The sequence below is a fragment of the Acomys russatus genome, chromosome 10, assembly GCF_903995435.1.
Source record: "Acomys russatus chromosome 10, mAcoRus1.1, whole genome shotgun sequence".
NCBI classification, from domain to species: domain Eukaryota; kingdom Metazoa; phylum Chordata; class Mammalia; order Rodentia; family Muridae; genus Acomys; species Acomys russatus.
This window is the reverse complement of record NC_067146.1, coordinates 65421117-65440900: the sequence shown is the minus strand read 5'-3', so window position 1 is coordinate 65440900 and position 19784 is coordinate 65421117. Positions and strand designations below refer to the sequence as shown.

Genomic DNA, 19784 nt, shown 5'->3' with positions numbered 1-19784 from the left:
CAGCATTGTAGAGAGCTTCTGATACCAATTGGTCCAGCAGCTCAGACTGTCCCACACAGGACTCCTATTAAGCCTGGAATTTCATAACCTTTAAAACACTGACAAAAAAATGTTATCCCTCACTTACTTAACCATTTCCCCAATTTTTTTTTTTTTTGGCAGAATCTCTTTTAAATAGAAAATCACAAAGAGCATCTCTATGTTCTATGAAGGTCCTCTTCAGCAAGTTCATGTTCTTCATAAAGTGTAGAAAATAGTGCCTGTCTTATTGTCACATGTTCTGTCTTGTTGGAGGCTGTCATTTCCATATCTTCAGATATGATCATGTAGCCTGTAGTAACTACAGCAACCAAGAAAGCAAAACAGGACCACGGCCAGGATAGGGGCTGTAGTGGGAGCAATAGAGAGCAGAATAGCTGTGTATAGGTATGTGATCAGGGAAATGGGAAGACAGGGCTCCTTAGGCATGGAGGGGGGAGGTAAATACAGAAGAAGGAGGTAGTTAGGTAAAATAACAATATGGATGGCTAAAAATGACATAAGGAATGATACTGTGGATGATTTACTTCCCTCCCCCAGAAAAAGTAAAAAAATAATATTTGTATTGATAGCGAGGAGTTAGTTCTTTAATCCTAAATTAGAGTTCACAGAGGGTTTAAACGAGATAGGAACAGGAATTGAATGGCAATCCATCTAGGACCATTTATAACCATATTGGTTATACAATTATAGGGTGTGGAATGTAAAGTAACGGTCTCCAACTGTATCTACATCTTCAATTCTAGATTCTGAAGATGTCAGATTTCATGAAAAAGGTGACATAAAAATATTATTAAAATAGTGAGATTAAAATTATGAGTTGAATTCCTGCATAGTTGCCATATACAGCATGGTAAAATAGCATTGTAAAATAGTAGAATACGAGACTGACTCATCTGGCTTTATCGTATTTCTTCTCTGATTCCCCCCGCCCCCAAGACTTACATAGCTTTGTTCAGTTGTGTAAATGTTATTAGCATTGTGTGCTCTTCACTTCTGTGTTAGGTGTTAGGTATAAAATGAGACAATGTAAATCAATAGCTTTGGATTTCTAAGACATGACTCAGGTGCAGTATAGGCATAGTATGAACTGTGTATAGATTTGACTGTGAATTCATTTATTATCTACAATATGCTCTATATACAGGAGATACGTGGAGTACACACACATATATATATAGGCTGTGATGTACAGTCTGGAACATCAAACGTTCAAGAGACAGGTTAATCAGAAATTAGTAGGGATGAACTGGAGTGATGGTTCAGTGGTTAAGACAATTTGCTCTTTCAAAGGACCAGGAGTAGATTCCTAGCATCCACATGGCAGCTCAAAACTGTCTGCAATTCCAGTTCCATCAGGTTGCTCTCCTTATACCAGTGAACAAAATAAAATTAAATAAATTATTAAAAAAGAATTAGTAGGAAAATAGAATGGTTATATATATATACTGTTCAGTTAATTGAAAATTTGATGTATAATCTATTTTTTCAGATATTAGAAATATTCCTACACTATGGTCTGAAGATGAAGCCACCTCTATAATGTCCTCATTAGACAATATCCTTTATTTCCAAGCTGGGCTTAAAGTCTTAGCCAATATGTTTCCTTTTTATCTATACCTGCACAATCCTAGATCACAGATATAAGCCCATGGACCTGATCTCCTGTCAACTGTCCTTCATTCACATAGTGATGCTCCTCACTGAAGGAGACTTTTGTCTTACAGATATATTTGAGTCACTGGATGTTGAGAATGACTTCAAATGTAAGACAACTTTTTACATACACAGGGTGATGAGAGGCCTCTCCATCTGCATCATCTGCCTCCTGAGTGTGTCCCAGGCTGTCACAATCAGTCCCAGTACTTATCTGTTAACAAAATTTAAGCATAAATTAAAAAAATACACAATTATTGCTTCCTTATATATCTGGTCTTTCAATTTGTCCCTCAGTAGTAGAATGTTCTTCAATGTTGGTGGTTTTACCAATGTGAGTGCGACCAGTCAGATGAAGGTCACTAAATTCTGCTCCCTCTTCCCCATGAACTACAACATCAGGGGACTGATTTTAGCAGTGACAACCTCCAGAGGTATGTTTCTTGTAGGAGTCATGCTGACCACAAACACATACATAGTGATTCTCTTGTTCATCCATCAGAGGCAATGCAAGCATCTTCATAGCATCAGCCACCTGAGACATTACCCTGAGAAAAGAGCCACACAGACCATCTTGCTTCTGGTGGTTTTCTTTGTGGCCATTTACAGGGTAGAATTCACCATCTCATCCACCCCAGTCCTGTTATGGATATATGAACCAGTCTTCCTGACTGTTCAGAAGTTTGTGATAAATGTTTATCCCATAATTACTCCTTTCGTACAAATCAGTTCTGATAATAGAATAATCATTGTGCCGAAAATCCTGTCGTCAAAGCAGGACCATATTTTTTTTTAAAGATGATTGTTGCTCTTTTTAAAAAAAATTCTTTTTTTTTATATGTACAAATGTTGTGCCACCATGTGTGCATGTGTGCATTCCTGTTTCTCACATAGGTCAGAGGAGGTCATGGAATGCTCTGAAACTGGAGTATCAAATGAGTGTCAGTGACAGGCTGGTGTAGCCCAGTTATTGTTTGATATTCTGAATTACAGATTCTTTTAAACTTCAATTGTTCAAACAGCAAAGCAGATTTTTCATATGATTTAACGATAATTTGTGGCAATTATTATATCCATTCTTTTTTGCCACCAAGTACTGTAAAGTTCTTATTCATTGTTCATCATAAGTTGCTATTTCCACATTAATTCTTCTCTTTCTTATTTTTTTTTTACTTAATATGATAAAAGTTTTCTTGATGCTAACATGAATCAAAAGAAGGTCCCTGATGATAGTGACTTTCTAAGCCTTTTTTTTGAAAACTTTTTAATCTACCCTTAGTCATCAAAATCCATCTAAATGGTGTCTCTAAACTGGGCTATGGTGGCGCATGCCTTTTATCCCAGCACTCAGGAGACAGAGGCAGGAGGAGCACTGTGAGTCTGAGGTCATCCTGGTCTATAAAGTGAGTCCAGGACAGCTAAGGCTACACAGAGAAACCCTGCTTCGAAAAAAAAAAGTATCTTTAGCTTGTGTACTAATTAAAGTTTCTCTGATTCATAAACATAATGTGAATTAAATTTTTTCATTTTTTACATTTACTCAAGTCATATATAAAAATTTCATAGGCCCGTGTATTTTCACTTCATTTCATCTACCTTTAATGAAATGTTAGCTGCAATTAAAATTGTTTACATACATACTTGATGTGCAATGTGTTTTTTATGAATGTGTGTATGATTATATGTATGTGCACACATGAAGAGTGTGTGATCATGTAGATTTGGCGGCCAGGAGAGAACCTTGGCTATTATTCTTCAGAAGCCATTCACCTCGTGCTTTGAAGGAGTGTCTCTCACTGTACACGAGGCATGCCAAGTATGCCAAGGTGGTCGCCTCAGAGATTCTCCAATCTCTGCCTCTCCACCTCTGCGATTACACCATACTCCACCATTTAAAAATTATGTTTTTTATTGACAAAATATTTTTTTCATACAATAAATTCTGATTAGGGGTTTCCCTTCCCCTCATCCTCCCTGTTCATCCTCATCTCCTCTCCCATCCAGATCCATCACCTTTCTGCCTCTCTTTAGGGAACAAATAGGCCTCTAGGCAGTAATAAATTAAACCATAATATGATAAAACAAAATAAGCAAATCAGAATAGGACAAAACAAATAGACATTATCTCAAGGTAAAAGGCTAGAAAAAGGTATTCCATGCAAATGGACACAAGGAGTAGGCTAGTGCAGCCATTTTAATATTGTATAAAATAGACTTCCAAACAAAATTAATCAAGACAGATGAATATGGTCACTTCATACTCATCAAAGATAAAGTCAACCAAGAGGACATCACAATTCTAAACATCTATGCTCCCAACACAAGGGCACCCACATTTGTAAAAGAACTATTAACAAAGCTTAAACCATGCATAGATACCCACACATTAACAGTGGCAGATTCAACACCCCACTTTCACCAAAGGATAGATCAGGGAAACAGAAACTGAACTGAGAACTAACCAACGTCATGAATCAAATGGATCTAACAGATGTCTACAAAATTTTTCACCAAAACACAAAGGATTATACCTTCTTATCAGCAACTCATGGAATCTCCTCCAAAATTGATCATATAGGAGGTCACAAAGCAAGCCACAACAGATTCAAAGAGATTGAAATAATACCTTGTACCACATAAGATCATCATGGTCTAAAGCTGGACTTTAACAACAATAGACATATCAAAAAGCCTACACACACTTGGAAACTAAAGAACTCTCTCCTTAATAACACCTGGGTCAGGGGAGAAATAAAGAAATTAAGGACTTCCTGAAATTCAATGAAAATGAAAGATCAACATACCCAAATCTGTAGGACACATTGAAAGTGGTACTAAGAGGAAAATTCATAGCGCTAAGTGCCTTTATAAAGAAACTGGAAATATCTAATATAGGCAGCTTAAAGACACATCTGGGAAAGTAGAAACACCCAGGAGGAATAGATGTCTGAAAATAACCAAACTCAAGGTTGAAATCAACAAATTAGAAACAAAGAGAACAATTCAAAGAATCAACAAAACCAGGAGCTGGCTCTTTGAGAAAGTTAATACAACAGATTAATCCATTAGCAACCTAACTAAAAGGCAGAGAAACACTATCCAAATCAACAAAATCAGAAATGAAAAGGGAAACATAAGAACAGATACTGAAGAATCATAAGATCCTACATCAAAGGCTTGTCTAGCACAGAATTTGAAAATCTAAGGAAAATGGACAATTCTCTTGATCATTTCCACTTGTCAAAATGGAATCAAGATCAGATAAACAAATTAAATAGCCTTATTTCTCCTCTAGAAATAGAAACAGTCGTTAGTAGTCTCCCAATGGGAAAAAAAAAGCCCAGAGCCAGATGGTTGTTTCTGCTTCTTTTTCCTAGGGCTTCCAGATGTGTCATTAGTTGCCGATATTAGCTATTTCCAGTTTCTTTATGAAGCCACTTAGTGCTATGAATTTTCCTCTTAACCCTGCTTTCAATGTGTCCCATATTTGCGTATGTTGTTCCTTCATTTTAATTGAATTTCAAGAAGTCCTTAATTTTTTTCTTTATTTCTCCCCTGACTCAAGTGTCATTAAGTAGAGAGTTGTTTAGTTTCCAAGTGCCTGTTGGCTTTTTGGTATTTCTGTTGTTGTTAAAGTCCCACTTTAATCCGTGGTGATCTGATAGTGTACAATGTATCATTTCAGTCTTCTTGTTTCTGTTGAGGCTTGTTTTGTGACCTACTATATGGTGAATTTTGGAGAAGGTTCCATGAGGTGCCCTAGAGTGCGGGAACCCCTACCGGCTTGTGGGGGTTGGCTAGGATTCTGCCTGTTCCATCCAGGTCGTGGGGCCTAGGTTCTTTGTAAAAATTCAAGTGTTGGCAAGCATATGAGTTTAGCTCTGGGTCTTTCATGTGATTTCATTGATCAACATGTCTGTGTTAATGCCAAAACCATATGGGTTTCATTATTACTGCTTTGTAGTACAGCTTAAAATCAGGTATTGTGATACTTCCAAAAGTTCTTTTGTTGTACAGGAATGATTTTGCTAGTCTTTTTTTTTTCATATGACATTGAAAAGTGCTCTCTCGTAGTCTACAAAGAATTATGTTGGAATTTTAATGGGAATAACACTGAATCTGTAGATTGCTTTTGGTAAGATGGCCATTTTTATTATTTTAATTCTACCATTCCATGAATGTGGGAGATCTTTCCATGTTCTGATATCTTCTTCAATTTCTCACTTCACATGCTTGAATTTCTTGCCATACAGTTCTTTCACTTGCTTTATCAGAGTTTTCATATTATTTAAAATATTTATATTATTTGTGGCTATAGCGAAAGGTGCTATTTCCCTAATTTCTTTTTCAGCTTAGTTATCATTTGTATAAAGGAAGGCTACTCAATTTTTTGAGTTAATTTGCTGAAGGTGTTTTTCAGTTGTAGAAGTTCTTTTGTAGAAATTTTGGAATCACTTATGTATTCTATCCTATTATCTGTGAATTATAATACTTTGACATATTCCTTTCCAATTGGTATCATTATGATATCCTATAGTTGTCTTATTGTAGTAGCTAGGACTTCTAGTACCCTTTTGAAAAGAGGAGGTGTTGGATTTTTGCCAAACGTTTTCTTCAGCATCTAAAGAGATGATCATGTGTGTTTTTATTTCATTTTGTTTATATGGTGGGTTACATTGATGGATTTCTATATGTTCAACTATCTCTGCATGGCTGGGATGAAGCTTCTTTGATCATGGTGGATAATGCTTTTGATGTGTTCTTGGATTCCATTTGTGAATAGTTTATTGAGTAGTTTTAAATCACTGTTCATGAGGGATATTGGTCTGAAATTTTCTTTCATGTTGAATCTTTTTGTGTTTTAGGTATCAAGGTGACTATAGCTTCATGGATTGAATCTGGCAATGTTCCTTCTGTGTCTATTTTGTAAAATATTTTGAGGAATATTGGTATCAGCTCTTCTTTGAAAGTTTGTTAGAATTCTGCACAGAAACTTTCTGACCCTGGGATTTTTTGTTGGGAGACTTTTAATGAGTGCTTCTCTTTCCTTAGGTATTATAATACTATTTAACTCATTAAGCTGATCATGATTCATCTTTGGCATATGCAATCTATCAGGAAAATTGTCTGTTTCATTTAGATATTTTTTCCATTTTTGTGGAGTATAGGCATTGGAAATACTACCTTATGATTTCTTGGATTTCCTCAGTGTCTCTCACAATATCCCCCTGGTATTTCTGATTTTCTTAATTTGGATATTGTCTCTCTGATTTTTAGTTAGTTTCATTAAGGGTTTGGCTATCTTGTTGATTTTCTCAAATAGCCAGCTTTTCATTTCATTAATTCTCTGTATTATTCTCTTTGTTTCTGATTTCAAACCTGAGCTTGATCATTTCTTGCCATCTACTTTTCGGTGTATTCGCTTCTTTTCATTTGTGACCTTTCAAGTGTGCTGTTAAGTTGGTAGTATGTGATCTCTCCAATTTCTCTACAAAGACACTTAGTGCTGTGCTATGAACTTTCCTCTTAGCACTGCTTTTATTGTGTGCCAGACCTTCATTTTCATTGAATTCTATAAAGTCTTTAATTTCTTTTTTTCTTGATCCTGTGGTCATTGAGTAGAGAGTTGTTCAGTTGCCATGAGTTTATAGGCTTTCTGTCATTTCTGTTGTTGTTGAGTCCCAGCTTTAATCCATGGTGGTCTAATATGATACAAGTTGTTATTTCAATCATATATCTGTTGAGCCTTGTTTTGTGACTGAGTATATGGTCAATTTTGAGAAGAAAGTGTATTCTTTTGTGTTTGGGTGAAATATTCAGTAGATATATGTTAGGTTTATTTGATTCATAATGCATGTTAATTTCATTATTTCTCTGTTTAGTTTCTGTCTTGTTTACCTCCCCATAGTATGAGTGTGGTTTTGAAGTCTCCAATTATTAATTTGTCAGAATCAATTAGTGATTTAATCTTTAATAATGTTTATTTCATGACTGTGAGTGTCCTTGAATTAGGGGCATAGATGTTCAGAATTGAAACTTCACCTTGGTTGATTTTTCTATTGATAAAATATCCTTTCTTATCTCCTTTGGCTACTTTTGCTTGAAATTTTTTTGTTAGATATGGGAGTAGCTACTCCTGCTGTTTTGTTTTGTTTTTCTTTTACTGTTTTGGTCATTTGCTTGGTAAATCTTTTTCTAGCCCTTTACTCTGAAATAATGTGTATCTTTGTTTCTCAGATGTGATTCTTGAATGCAGAAGAATGACGGATCCTGTTTTTGCATTCATTCTGTTAGCCTGTGTCTTTTTATTGGAGAATCAAAGCCATTGATGTTATGAGATATTAATGAACAGTGATTGCTAATTCATGGTGGTTGTGTATGTATGTGTGCCTTCCTTCTTTTGTTTTTGCTGGTGTGAAATTATTTAATCACTGTGTTTTCTTGGGTCTAGTTACTCATGTTGTATTAGAATTTTCCTTCTAGAATGCTTTGTAGGACTGGGTTAGTTGAGAGATATTGTTTAAAGTTGGTTTTGCTGTGGATCATCTTGTTTTCTCCATCTATGGTGTTCAATAAATTTGCTGTCTATAGTATCAGTGGTATCTTAGTGTGTAAGATATCTAAATTCCTGAATGAAAATCAGTATCTGTCATATCTCATCTCTATTAACTTAAAACATGTCTCTTGATCTAAAAACATCTTAAACCCTAATCAACTAAGCTTAATTATAAGACTAAACTATCTGGTCTTCAAACCCATCAGAGAGTTGAGAAGAGATAAAACTTAAGTGCCTCAGTGAAATGGAAGTGCAAGTTAGCTGCTTCCAAAATGAAAAAATAATTGAGATTGTTTACTGCCTGAACAGTCCCCCAACACTCTCTAGAACATTGGAGCATCATCTTCGGGCTTCTACCACAGTATCTCTGACAGACATCTTTGTAAGGCAGGAACTACTGGGGACTTGCTTACCCTGTTTTGGCAGAGTTTGGCTGATGACTTGCCCTGCATCTAAGCTTGCCTATTTTTAGACAGAATTCTGTTTATGGCAGAAATGAGGACATTGTCTCCAGTGGCTTCTTTGTCACACATGAAGCCAACTCTACATGGAGGTTCTTTGATGTTGATCATCTTCTTTCAGGTATGGTGCGTGTTGCCAGAAGTTAAGTTGTCTCATTGTCAAACAATCTTTATGATAATAAAAACATCTTTAAATGCAATATTCTCTAGGTCTCTGAGGCTTTTAAAAACATTTAACTATTTTACCTTATGTATCTATAAAATCATATTTATCTGTTAGACACAGGATATAAATTCTTTGGTAAAATTAGACTAGTTCTGACATGAGCATGATTTTAATCAATATATAAAATTCTATACCAAGGAATTAAAAATAACTTTAGTTGTGATAATAATTAAGGCCTTGAGTTGAGGAGTAGATTCAATAATCTACATCTTGGTCTATTCTCCCTCAATATTTCTATCTCCCCCTTTCTTTCTCTTTAGTTTCTATCTCCTTAGGTTTTAATGAAAGATAAAGGAAAAGAGAGGTGTCTCTGAGTCAAACCTAGATTTCTTTCTAAGACCAATAATAATTTAAAACCACCTCCCAGAGAAAATATGGGTCTGTAGCCGACGCAACCCCCCTTAGATGAACTGGGATGTCATTCTCTAAAGGGTTCTTCAGGCTGATTTAGGGAGAATAATACCTTTGAATACCCTCCAATAAAAATTAGGGAAAATGGTTAAGTAAACCAGCAATGGTATTTGTGGTCCAGTTTCTAAATGTTGAGAAATTCCAGGTTTATATAGGAGTCCTGTGTGGGACATTCTGAAATGCTGAGCCAACTGGGGTCAGAAGCTTTCTACAATGCTGTCCTTGATGCAGTCCAATTCTGACGTGTGACAGTAACTGAGGGGCTTGGGGATGGAACGGAGGATGCAGGATGTCACTGTCATGCCTGCTGATAGGAGTGAATCCTGTCAGGTCTGATGCAGCATCAGCATCTGGTTCTTTTGTTGTGAAAACATAATTTCTCACAAGCATTATTCAGTGCTAACATTATAATTGTATGAGGTGTGCGGGGTGAACAGATCAATTAAGGCTGGTTCTCTACTCATTGTATGAGCAGAATCTCCCTTCATGCCATAGTAAGAATGGCCTCTAATGAAAAGTCATAGAGAATCTATGACTAACAGGAAGCCTTGTCTATGCATAGGCATTCATATCTCAGCCAGCCTCAGAGCTATTCCCATGTAGTGGGATTAGCAATATAAGTTACATACTTGTTCTGTAGCTTGAAGTCTTTACATCTTCTAACAGGTTTAGAGTGTCCAGTTTTAAGTTGATGTCTTTAATCCACTTAGGCATTAGTGTTGTTCATGGTGGGAAATTTAGGTCTATTTACCTTTTTCTACATTAGCTATCCAGTTAGACCAGCATCATTTGTTGAAGATGCTACTTTTTTTTTCCTTTTTAATGGGTTTGTCTTCTTTGTCAAATATTAAATTCCCATAGATGTGTGGATTACTTCTGGGTCTTCCATTCAATTCCATTGATCAACCAGCCTATTTCTATGACAGTACTATGCTCTTTTTATTACTGTTATTCTATAGTACTGCTCCAAGTCCCGGATGGAGATTCCTCCAGAAGATCTTTTATTGTACAAGGTTGTTTTTGCTATTCTGAGTTTTTTCTGTGTGAAGTCGAGAATTAGGTTTTCAAGGTCTGTAAAGAATTGCTTTGGAATTTTGATGGGAATTGCATGGAATCTGTAAATTGCTTTTGGTAAGATGGCCATTTTTACTATGTTGATTCTGTGATCCATGAACATGAGAGATCTTTCCATCTTTTGATATCTTTTTCAATTTCTTTCTTTACAGACTTGAAGTTTGTACAGACGTGCTTGGTTAGAGTTACACCAAGATACTTGCATTTTTGTGGTTATTGTGAATGTTGTAGTTTTTCTAATTTCTTTCTCAGCCCATTTGTCATTTGTACACAGGAGGGCTCATGATTCTTTGCGTTGAATTTTTATGCAGCCACTTTGTTGAAGGTATTTATCAGCTACAGGTGTCCCTTGGTAGATTTTTTTAGGATTACTTAAGTAGAACTATCATGTCATCTGTGAACAGTGATTGTTTGATTTCTTCTTTTCCTATTTGTATTCCCTTGATCTCCTTTAGTTGTCTTATTACTCTATGTAGGACTCAAGTATTCTATTGAAGATACAAGGAGATGTGGACAGCCTTGTCTTGTATGTGATTTCAGTAGAATTGATTTAAGTTTCTCTACATTGAGTTTGATGTTGGCCATATGCTTGATATATATTGCTTTTATTATGTTAAGGTATGTGCCTTTTGTGCTTGCTCTCTCCAAGTCTTTTAACATGAGTGAGTGTGGGATTTTGTCATATAGTTTTTCAACATCTAAGCAAATGATCATGTCTGTTTTTCTTTCAGTTTGCTTATATGATGGATTAAATTAGGGGATTTCTGTATATTGAATCACCCCTGCATACTTGGATGGAAGCCCATGTGATAATGGTAAATGATATTTTTGATGTGTTCTTAATTCAGCTTGTGATTATTTTATTGAGTATTTTTTTTTACATCAATCATATATAAATTGGTCTAAAATTCTTTCTTTGTAGAGACTTTCTGTGGTTTAGGTATCAAGGTGACTATGGCCTCATAGAATGAGTTTAGTATGTACTTCTGTTTCTATTTTTGTGGCTTGTGACTATAGATCCTGTCCTATTCTCTACAGTTTCTATTTCCAGGATTATCTCAGATTGTGAAGTATAGAAAAACAAAGACCAATGAAACATTGCAAAGAGAAGTGATCCACAATTGTTGTTTCATTGTCTGTGATGTTCTGTTTGGTACTTTTCAGTTGGCACAACACATGCCCATTGAACATGACAGCTTCCAGAAAAAAAAAATCACACTGCTTCTCATGTGTCTGTTTAAATGTAGAAAAAGAATCCCACATCTGATACTTTGGACCAAAACAAACAAACAAACAAACAAACAAAAAACACATTAACATGACAGAAGTGAGTCCTCAAGGAAACCAGGAACAACTTACACACCCCCCCCACCCCCCCACACACACAGGAGAGAGAGAGAGACAGAGACAGAGACAGAGAGACAGAGAAGACAGGGACAGAGAGGGAGAAAGAGAGAGCCTTCTGAACCTTTCCAGGGGCTCAAGACTAAGGAGAAGGACAACTACCCTAATTCTCACATCCTCACAGAAGTTTACGGATATAGGACTAACCTCTTATTGAGCGTTGATATCAGCTACTGTTAATGGTTTGATGTTAATCTGTGTCTCTTTATCTAGTTAAAAATCTCTTTTACAGGAAACTGGGTTTCTCTATTTTGTTACATAACTGCTTAGGGTGTGATGCCTTTTTGGTCATTGCTCCCTTGCTTAGAATGAAGTATGCTGCTTTATCACTCCTGACTAGACTTACTTCACAGTCTCTTTTGTTAGATGTTAGCATAGTGACACTGGCTCTCTTTTTGTTCTATTTGATTGAAGTTGGTTCTATTTGATTGTTTATCCTTGCACTTCAAGGTGATGGCTATGTTTAAAAATATGATCTGTCTTTTGTAGGTAGAAAACAAATGGAATTTCTATCTTGATCCATCAGTCAGTCTGTCATATGTGAGTAGAGAATTAAGGTCATTTATGTTTAAATTATGATTAAAAAGCAAATTTTTAGTTCTGTCCATCATGTTGTTGATTTTAGTTGTTCTTTTTTTTTTTTTGGTTTATAACATAATACAAGATAATATTTATTAACTTTTTACCTCAATTCACTGAAGAAAATTCTGGCACACCCTTTTTTGCAAATTAATTTATTAGAATATCAAAATTTATGCAACAGCTTCATTTTCCCATTATTAATTTAAAAATGATATCAGACAGTGTTGATAAGTAAAACTAAGTAATTTCTAAATTTAGGAGGATTCCTTTCTAATGATACCCCTACAAGTGCTGTTAAGAATATTTTTAACTAATACACATTGATTTCATGCAAGCCTAAATTTAATTATTTTTTGTCTCTCAAATCAAAGCTCAAACAACCTGCAGCATTTTATTTTTATTTTTTTTCCTTTTTTTATTACTAATTTATTCAAATTACATCTCAGTTGTTAGCCCATCCCTGTATCCTCCCATTCCTCCCTCCCCCTGCTCCCTCCCCCCATTCCCCTCCCCTATGTCTGTGACTGTGGAGAAGGAGATCTGACTGTCACACAAACTCTGGTACCCCATATTTGACCATGTCCCTTGGATGGGGACCCGTGGTGGCACTCAGAGGAAGGATAATAGGTCATCAAGAAGAGACTCGATACCCTATGAGCATATACAGGGGATTTTAGTTGTTCTTATGGGTACTTTTTATTTTAATTATTATCACTTCATTTTTTTCTACAGTCTCTTTTCTGTGTTCATTCCTCACTCAGCCCAAAATAATGCTTCTTGTATAAAGCAGGTTTAGATTGTGTAATATAAGAATTTTTAGGTTGTCTATGATGTGAAATAATGTTCCTTTTTCTTTGATCGTAGTATTAATTTTGCTGTGTACATTTATTACCTTGGTAAACATTTTGGACTTGGGATGTATTGCTGCTGGCTCTTCTGGCTTTGAGAGTTTGCATTCTGAAATCAGCTGTTCTTAGTTCACTGTTTTTCTGGAATTAGTGAAGTTCATTCTTCCTGTTGATGGGGTTTTCTTTGTAACAAGCATTTTTTTTCCTTAGTGCTTTCAATCCATTTTTGTTCTATATCTTAGTGTTTTAACTATAGGAAGCATGGAAAATGTTGTTTCTGCTTGTGTCATTTTTTTTTTTTTGTGCTGTGTATTTCTAGCACTTGTATGGTTATGGCTTTTCTCAGTTTGGGAAAGTTTTCTTCTCTGATCTTATTGAAAGTGCTGTCTTTTCTATTGACTTGGGAATGTTATTTCCTCACCTGTGCCTATAATTTGAAAGTTTGACTTCTTTCATGGTGTCCTACATACACAGTACTTTCTAGGCATGCACTTTACCAACTATGTTGCATTCCCTGACCCCACAGCCTGATTTTCACTGATAATAGAGTTACATTACCTCACTTCTGTGTGGTAAACACACAAGTGTGTTTGGAGGTTGTAATGGTGTCATTATTTTAGCCAACTAACAGCTGTTATTTTCTATCCAAGTTTGTAAAGACACTGTCAAGTATGTATGGAAGCCATCTCAAATATTTTAGCAGCAGAAAGGGTAACATTGGGAGTATGAAATATTTTTATACTACTTTTAAATGAATATTATTATTCTTACGTTTGTTTTGTCACAATTAGGATCAGTTAATCATCACAGGCAGGTATGCTTGGGAAAAATAACTCACACATGGGAAACCCAGAGCTCAGCTGCTCCTACTCCACTGTTCTCCTGGAATTCAGGAAGTTCACTTTTCCATTTGATGGTGCCACTTTGTAACAACCTCCATGTCAGAATTGACTTCTCCAGATGACATGATCATTGTGGGTCTAGAGGGAGATGGGCTGATAATATAACTACTTTTTAGGGCCTCACTCTAAATGGATATTTGTTGAAGAGCCAACCTGGTGAGCACTTCTTTTACTCTTCATTAATAATGAGAGCTGTTAGTAGGTGATAGAATAAAGCAGGGTTTTCTGTAGTAAATTATTAGAAAATTTAGTGCTTTGAATATGATTATTTTGGTCATACAGTATAATGATGACACAACAGATGCATATATACATAAAAGTATCAGAGTAAGGATTTATTAAAGAACATAGATTTCACTTAGTGTGATTTCTCATTATAATGTATATTATAGTAGAAGGGTGGCTGTTACAAAGAGGAGAGGGCCTAGCTGAAGCCTGGGTAGAGAGCAAGAGGACAGGCTACCAGGATGAAGATTATCAATGGGTACTATATACTGAATGAAAATATAATGAAACCATCATTTTATACTGATATGTATGTATGTATGTATGTATGTATATATGTAAAAAGTTGCTGTAGATGGAATATTTCAACCAGCATATCTGAGTATGTATTCTTCTGTGTACTCTAGTAATTCTAGGACTATGGTTCCATGTAGGTATTGCCAACTGTGTTAATCTTCTATCCCTGTAACAAAATACTTGAAATACATTAGAGGGGGAAAAAAAAAAAAAGAAAAAAAAGAAAAAAAAACTCAGACATTTATTGGTTTGAAGTAGTCCACTTACAAATTAAGATATATACGAATTGTTTAATGTTCATATTCTACTAATTTTCTTTGGCTAACTTGTTGTATGCATTTAATTAAGTGAAACAAGATAGGAAAATATAACAAATATTAACTAATTTAGTGTTTATCAGTTATTTCCAATTCTGATAAGTCTGTATATACTTAGGAATTCTTAGAGAAGTTTCTACTCATGGTCTAGTAAAGCATGAGACATTTTATACATTATACAGTGAGTTTTTGTAAAAATTTAGACAGATTTGTTTATTGCAATGATTTCTAACTAAGTAGATCTTTTCTGGATATTTCAAAAGTGTCTGGAAATGTTACCTTACTTTATTAAGTCCATGTTAAATTTTCTTACAAAAATGTAAATTGGACAATTTTCAGTATGTATTTGGATGTTTAAATGAAAATAAATCCAGTTTTAATATTTCAAATTTTCTAAATTGAAGCTTGTATCATTGTTACTGATACAATATTGAGTAACCATTTTATTTGCAGAGAGAAATATTTTCAATTCTCAAATAGTATGCAATTATTTACTGTCAAAATATCCTACGTCTTCTATAATAGTTACAAAACACATTTTTTGTTAAAATATGCATTCACAAAGAAATAGAAAATAAATTTAAGTTTAGGTGGTTAATATCACAAATCCAAGAGGGAGAAGGAGAGAGCAGGGAGGACTCATACATGCCAGACACAAATATAATAAAATTAAACTGGAAAACAGATAATGCAAAATTTGTGAAATATGATAGGCAGATTTGGGCCCAGGGGTCCCGCTCAAACTAAGGCACCAGCCAAGGACAATACAGGAGGTAAACTTTAAACCCCTTCCCAGATCTAGCCAATGGTCAGAATATTCTCCACAGTTGAGTGGAGAGTGTGATACGACTTTCTCACGTGTTCTGGTGCCTCATATTTGACCATGTCCCCTGGAGGGGGAGACCTGGTAGCACTCAGAGGAAGGACAGCAAGTAGCCAAGAAGAGACTTGATACCCTATGAGAATATATAGGGGGACGTAATCCCCCTCAGGAACAGTCATAGGGGAGGGGAATAATGGGAAAATGGGGGGGGGGGGAGGAATGGGAGGATACAAGGGATGGGATAAACATTGAGATGTAACAAGAATAAATTAATAATAAAAAAAACATGGAAAAAAAAAAAAAAGAAATTGTTGTTTTAAAAAGACACAGTGATGCCGGTTAAAGCCATTAAGTTTTTTGCCACAGAGTATAAATACCATAACAACCAAATCATAGAAGTTTATTGTTGTAAGCATTATATAAAATTTAGTTTGTTTTTGTAATTTACATTAAATATCTGCACTGAAACACTATGCATGGACCCTGGATCTCATTTCATCAACTGCAAAACAGAGGACCCGTTTTCTACTTTCTGTATAGTTCATTTTATTTCACAAATGCATTTAATATAATGCCTAGTTTTTTATTCAAATGATATACAGGTGTTCTTGTTAGCACATCTGGCATACATTATGCTACTACTATTACTCTCTTCTTAGTCTCAGTGGTTCAATAATCTCTCTCTCCTGTTCCCTCCCTGTCTCTGTCTCTGTCTCTCTCTCTCATGCACAGGTGTGCATGCACGCGCGCGCGCACGCGCGCATACACACACACACACACACACACACACACACACACACACACACACTGCCAATGACCATTTTCATGGAACTTGTGACCAAATTCTGGGTGTGATTTCTTCCCTACAGTCTCACTGTGACACTTCTGCTGCTGCTTCATCTCAGGGGAGCTGGTTAGTAAGTGTGAGATTGCAATATTCTAGTCAGTGTCTCTGTGCTTCTAGTTACACCCCCACTAACCTCGATTTCCACAGAACGATCAATGCATTTGAACTACTTAAGTGTATAGGAAATAGCTGTGAATTAATTCCTTATCAATAAGTGATCAATATTTATTCCGGCTGTCGTCATCTCTTTCAAAAAGGGATCCAGACCACTAGCTTGGGAGGCTAAGGTCTTCACCTCCTGAGTTCCTGAAGACTTACTCTTGTTACACTCTGTGGATAGTAGTTGAGGCCACACCATACTGACTTATGTTCTCTGAGCAGTCATACATCTTTCAGGTAATTACTCACTAAATATGGTAAATCTTAAAATGAAAATGATACTTTCATCTAGTATTTTGTATGTTTCCTAGATTACTGAATCTCCACAATGCAGAAGGCAAAGATGTCCATAAGTTTATAAAGCAAGACTGTTCTAGAATCCAAACTGTGATAATAAAGAGGTAAAGTGATTTTTCTTGGGAGAACATAGAGCTATGGACAAAGCAGCTCTTGGTCTCTTGTGTTGCAGGTCTCTTCAGACAGCCAACTGCACACTGCTTAGACTTTGCTCTGGGCCAATTTAATAGTGATGGCATCTCCACTGTTCTGAATATTTATGGATACACTTTGGTTTTAGTACTTACAAGTAAAATTATAATTTATTGTAATGTGAATGTCCTCAGCACTAAAATAAAAAAATGGCTTCTCTCAGTGCATGCATATGTTAACAACTCTGAAGCCTTTGTAGCTATGACCTTTTATCGTCCAGTCTCAGTTTCAGTGAGATCAAGAGCATGATGCCACTTCCTGAATCACAAGGTGTGTCAGTTTTTGTGTGTGATAAACATTTACAGAGCAATGGACGTGAGGTAGAAAGTTTGAAGAACTTACCTTTGGGTGAAAATTTTTATGTTACAATCTTTTTTACCTTATGCTATCATCGTTTTATGTTAATAATATTATGTGTGCTGTATTAATAAGTTGTCGATGTATAATTAATGAAAAATTTTATACATATATGGTGTGTGCATTTGCAAATTTAAAATTGAACAAATCTACTAATCTTTTAATCAGGGAGTTTTTATTTCTTTATTTAATATTTCTTTATTTTTATATTACATATATGATAAAATGTATGATTTATCATGTCATATTCATGGGGATGTTACAGGATAATCTCTTCCACTAACTTCTTCACTGTTCATACATGAATGTGTGCATCTATATTTGTGAAATATATAAGCAAACTTGAAAGTACAATCAAACCCCCTTTTTCTCTGTGTCACTTTAGTCATTTCCTATTTCCTATTTCTCTATCATAAAGCTGATTTTAAAGTACTGAATTAAATAAACTTAATAAAATGATCCTGTTACCTGTGCAAGATAGTCTACATAGGCACCAAAGTAAGACTACTGAGTGAAACTGTAAAAGTATCTGGGTGCTGGTGATGTATGTTAACACTAGGGACATTGTTTTCCAATGCACGGGAAGGAATCTTTCTTAAAAGAAAATTCCAAAAGAGCACCAGTATATCTTCATCTTCAGCAAGTTCATGTATTTCAAAATATGTGGAAAATAGTCCTTGTCTTAATGTCACATGTCCTCTCTTGTGGGAGGCTCTGAGATCCCTATCTTCAGATGTGGTTATGTGGCCTGTAGTGATTACAGAAACCAAGAAAGCAAAAATGGGACCATTGCCAGGATAGGGGAGGTGGTGGGAACAATAGGGAGCAGAATGGCAGCATGCAAGTATCTGATCAGGGAAATGGGGATGACAGGCTCCTTAGGCGGGGAGGAGGGAGGTAAATACAGAAGATGGCGAGTGGAAGTTAGAGGTGAGTAGTGGGATACAATTGACCAGATAGGGAAAATGGAAAATGGGTGGGTTCTTAGGTAAGTGTGAGGGAGGTAAATACAGAAGGAGAAAGATAGGTAAAATATGGATGGCTAAAACAGATAAGGAATAATACTGTTAATGACTTACTTCCCTTATCCACAAAAAGGAAAAAAATAATGTTTGTCTTGAAGCTAGGAGTTAGTTTTAGTTCTTTAATCTTAAATTAGAGTTCACAGTGGGTTTACATGATATATGAACAGGAACTGAATGGGCATCCATCTAGGACCCCTTATAACCATAATGGTTATAACCTATTAATAGATTGTGGAAAGTAAAGTAATGGTCACCAATTGTTTCTATGTCTTCCATTCTAGACTCTGAGGATGTCAGATTTCATGGAAAAAGAAACATAAACAGATGAATAAAGCAGTGAGACTATAACTAATTATAACAGTGATTGCATTAAAATTATGAAGTGAAATCATGGATAGTTGCAATATAGAGCATAGTAAACAGTAGAATATGAGACTGACCCACCTGATGTTTTTGTTTTTTTTCTGTGATTTACTCTACAGGACTTACATAGTTTGTTCAGTTATATAAATGTTATTAACATTCTGTGCTCATCACTACTGTTTTAGGTGTTAAGTATACAACGAGATAATCTAAATAAACAGGGTTGGATATCTAAGACATGAGACTCAGGTGCAATATAGGGAAACAAAGTGTGAAAGGTGTACAGATTTGACTTTGAATGCATTTATTATCTACAATATGCTGTATGCACCGGAGATACATGGAGTGTTTATGGAAATGTAGTCTGTGATGTACAGTCTTGAACACCAAATGTTCCAGACAGGTTAATCAAGAATTAGTGGGCATAGGCTGAAGTGATGGCTCAGTGGTTAAGAGCATTGTTTGCTCTTCCCAATGACCAGGGTTAGATTCCCAGCACTCACATAACAGCTCACAACTATCTGTTACTCCAGTCCCATCAGATTTGATATCATTATACCAATGCACAAAATAAAATTAAATAAATTATTAAAAATGAATTAGGAAAAATAGAATAGTGATATATACATACTGTCCAGTTAATTGAAAATATGATGTATATTTTATTTTTTCAGATATAAGAAATATCCCTACACTATTATCTGAAGAGGAAGCCACTCAGTT

The 19784-nt window shown here is 35.5% G+C and overlaps 1 protein-coding gene across 1 annotated transcript; it reads left to right on the top strand.

Moving 5' to 3' along the window:
* Nucleotides 1-1581: 1581 nt before the first annotated feature.
* On the top strand, nt 1582-2491 carry LOC127194713 (putative vomeronasal receptor-like protein 4). The gene is given in 2 exon segments (XM_051152276.1): nt 1582-1665; nt 1667-2491. Coding segments are annotated over 2 exon segments (909 nt in total).
* Nucleotides 2492-19784: the final 17293 nt, after the last annotated feature.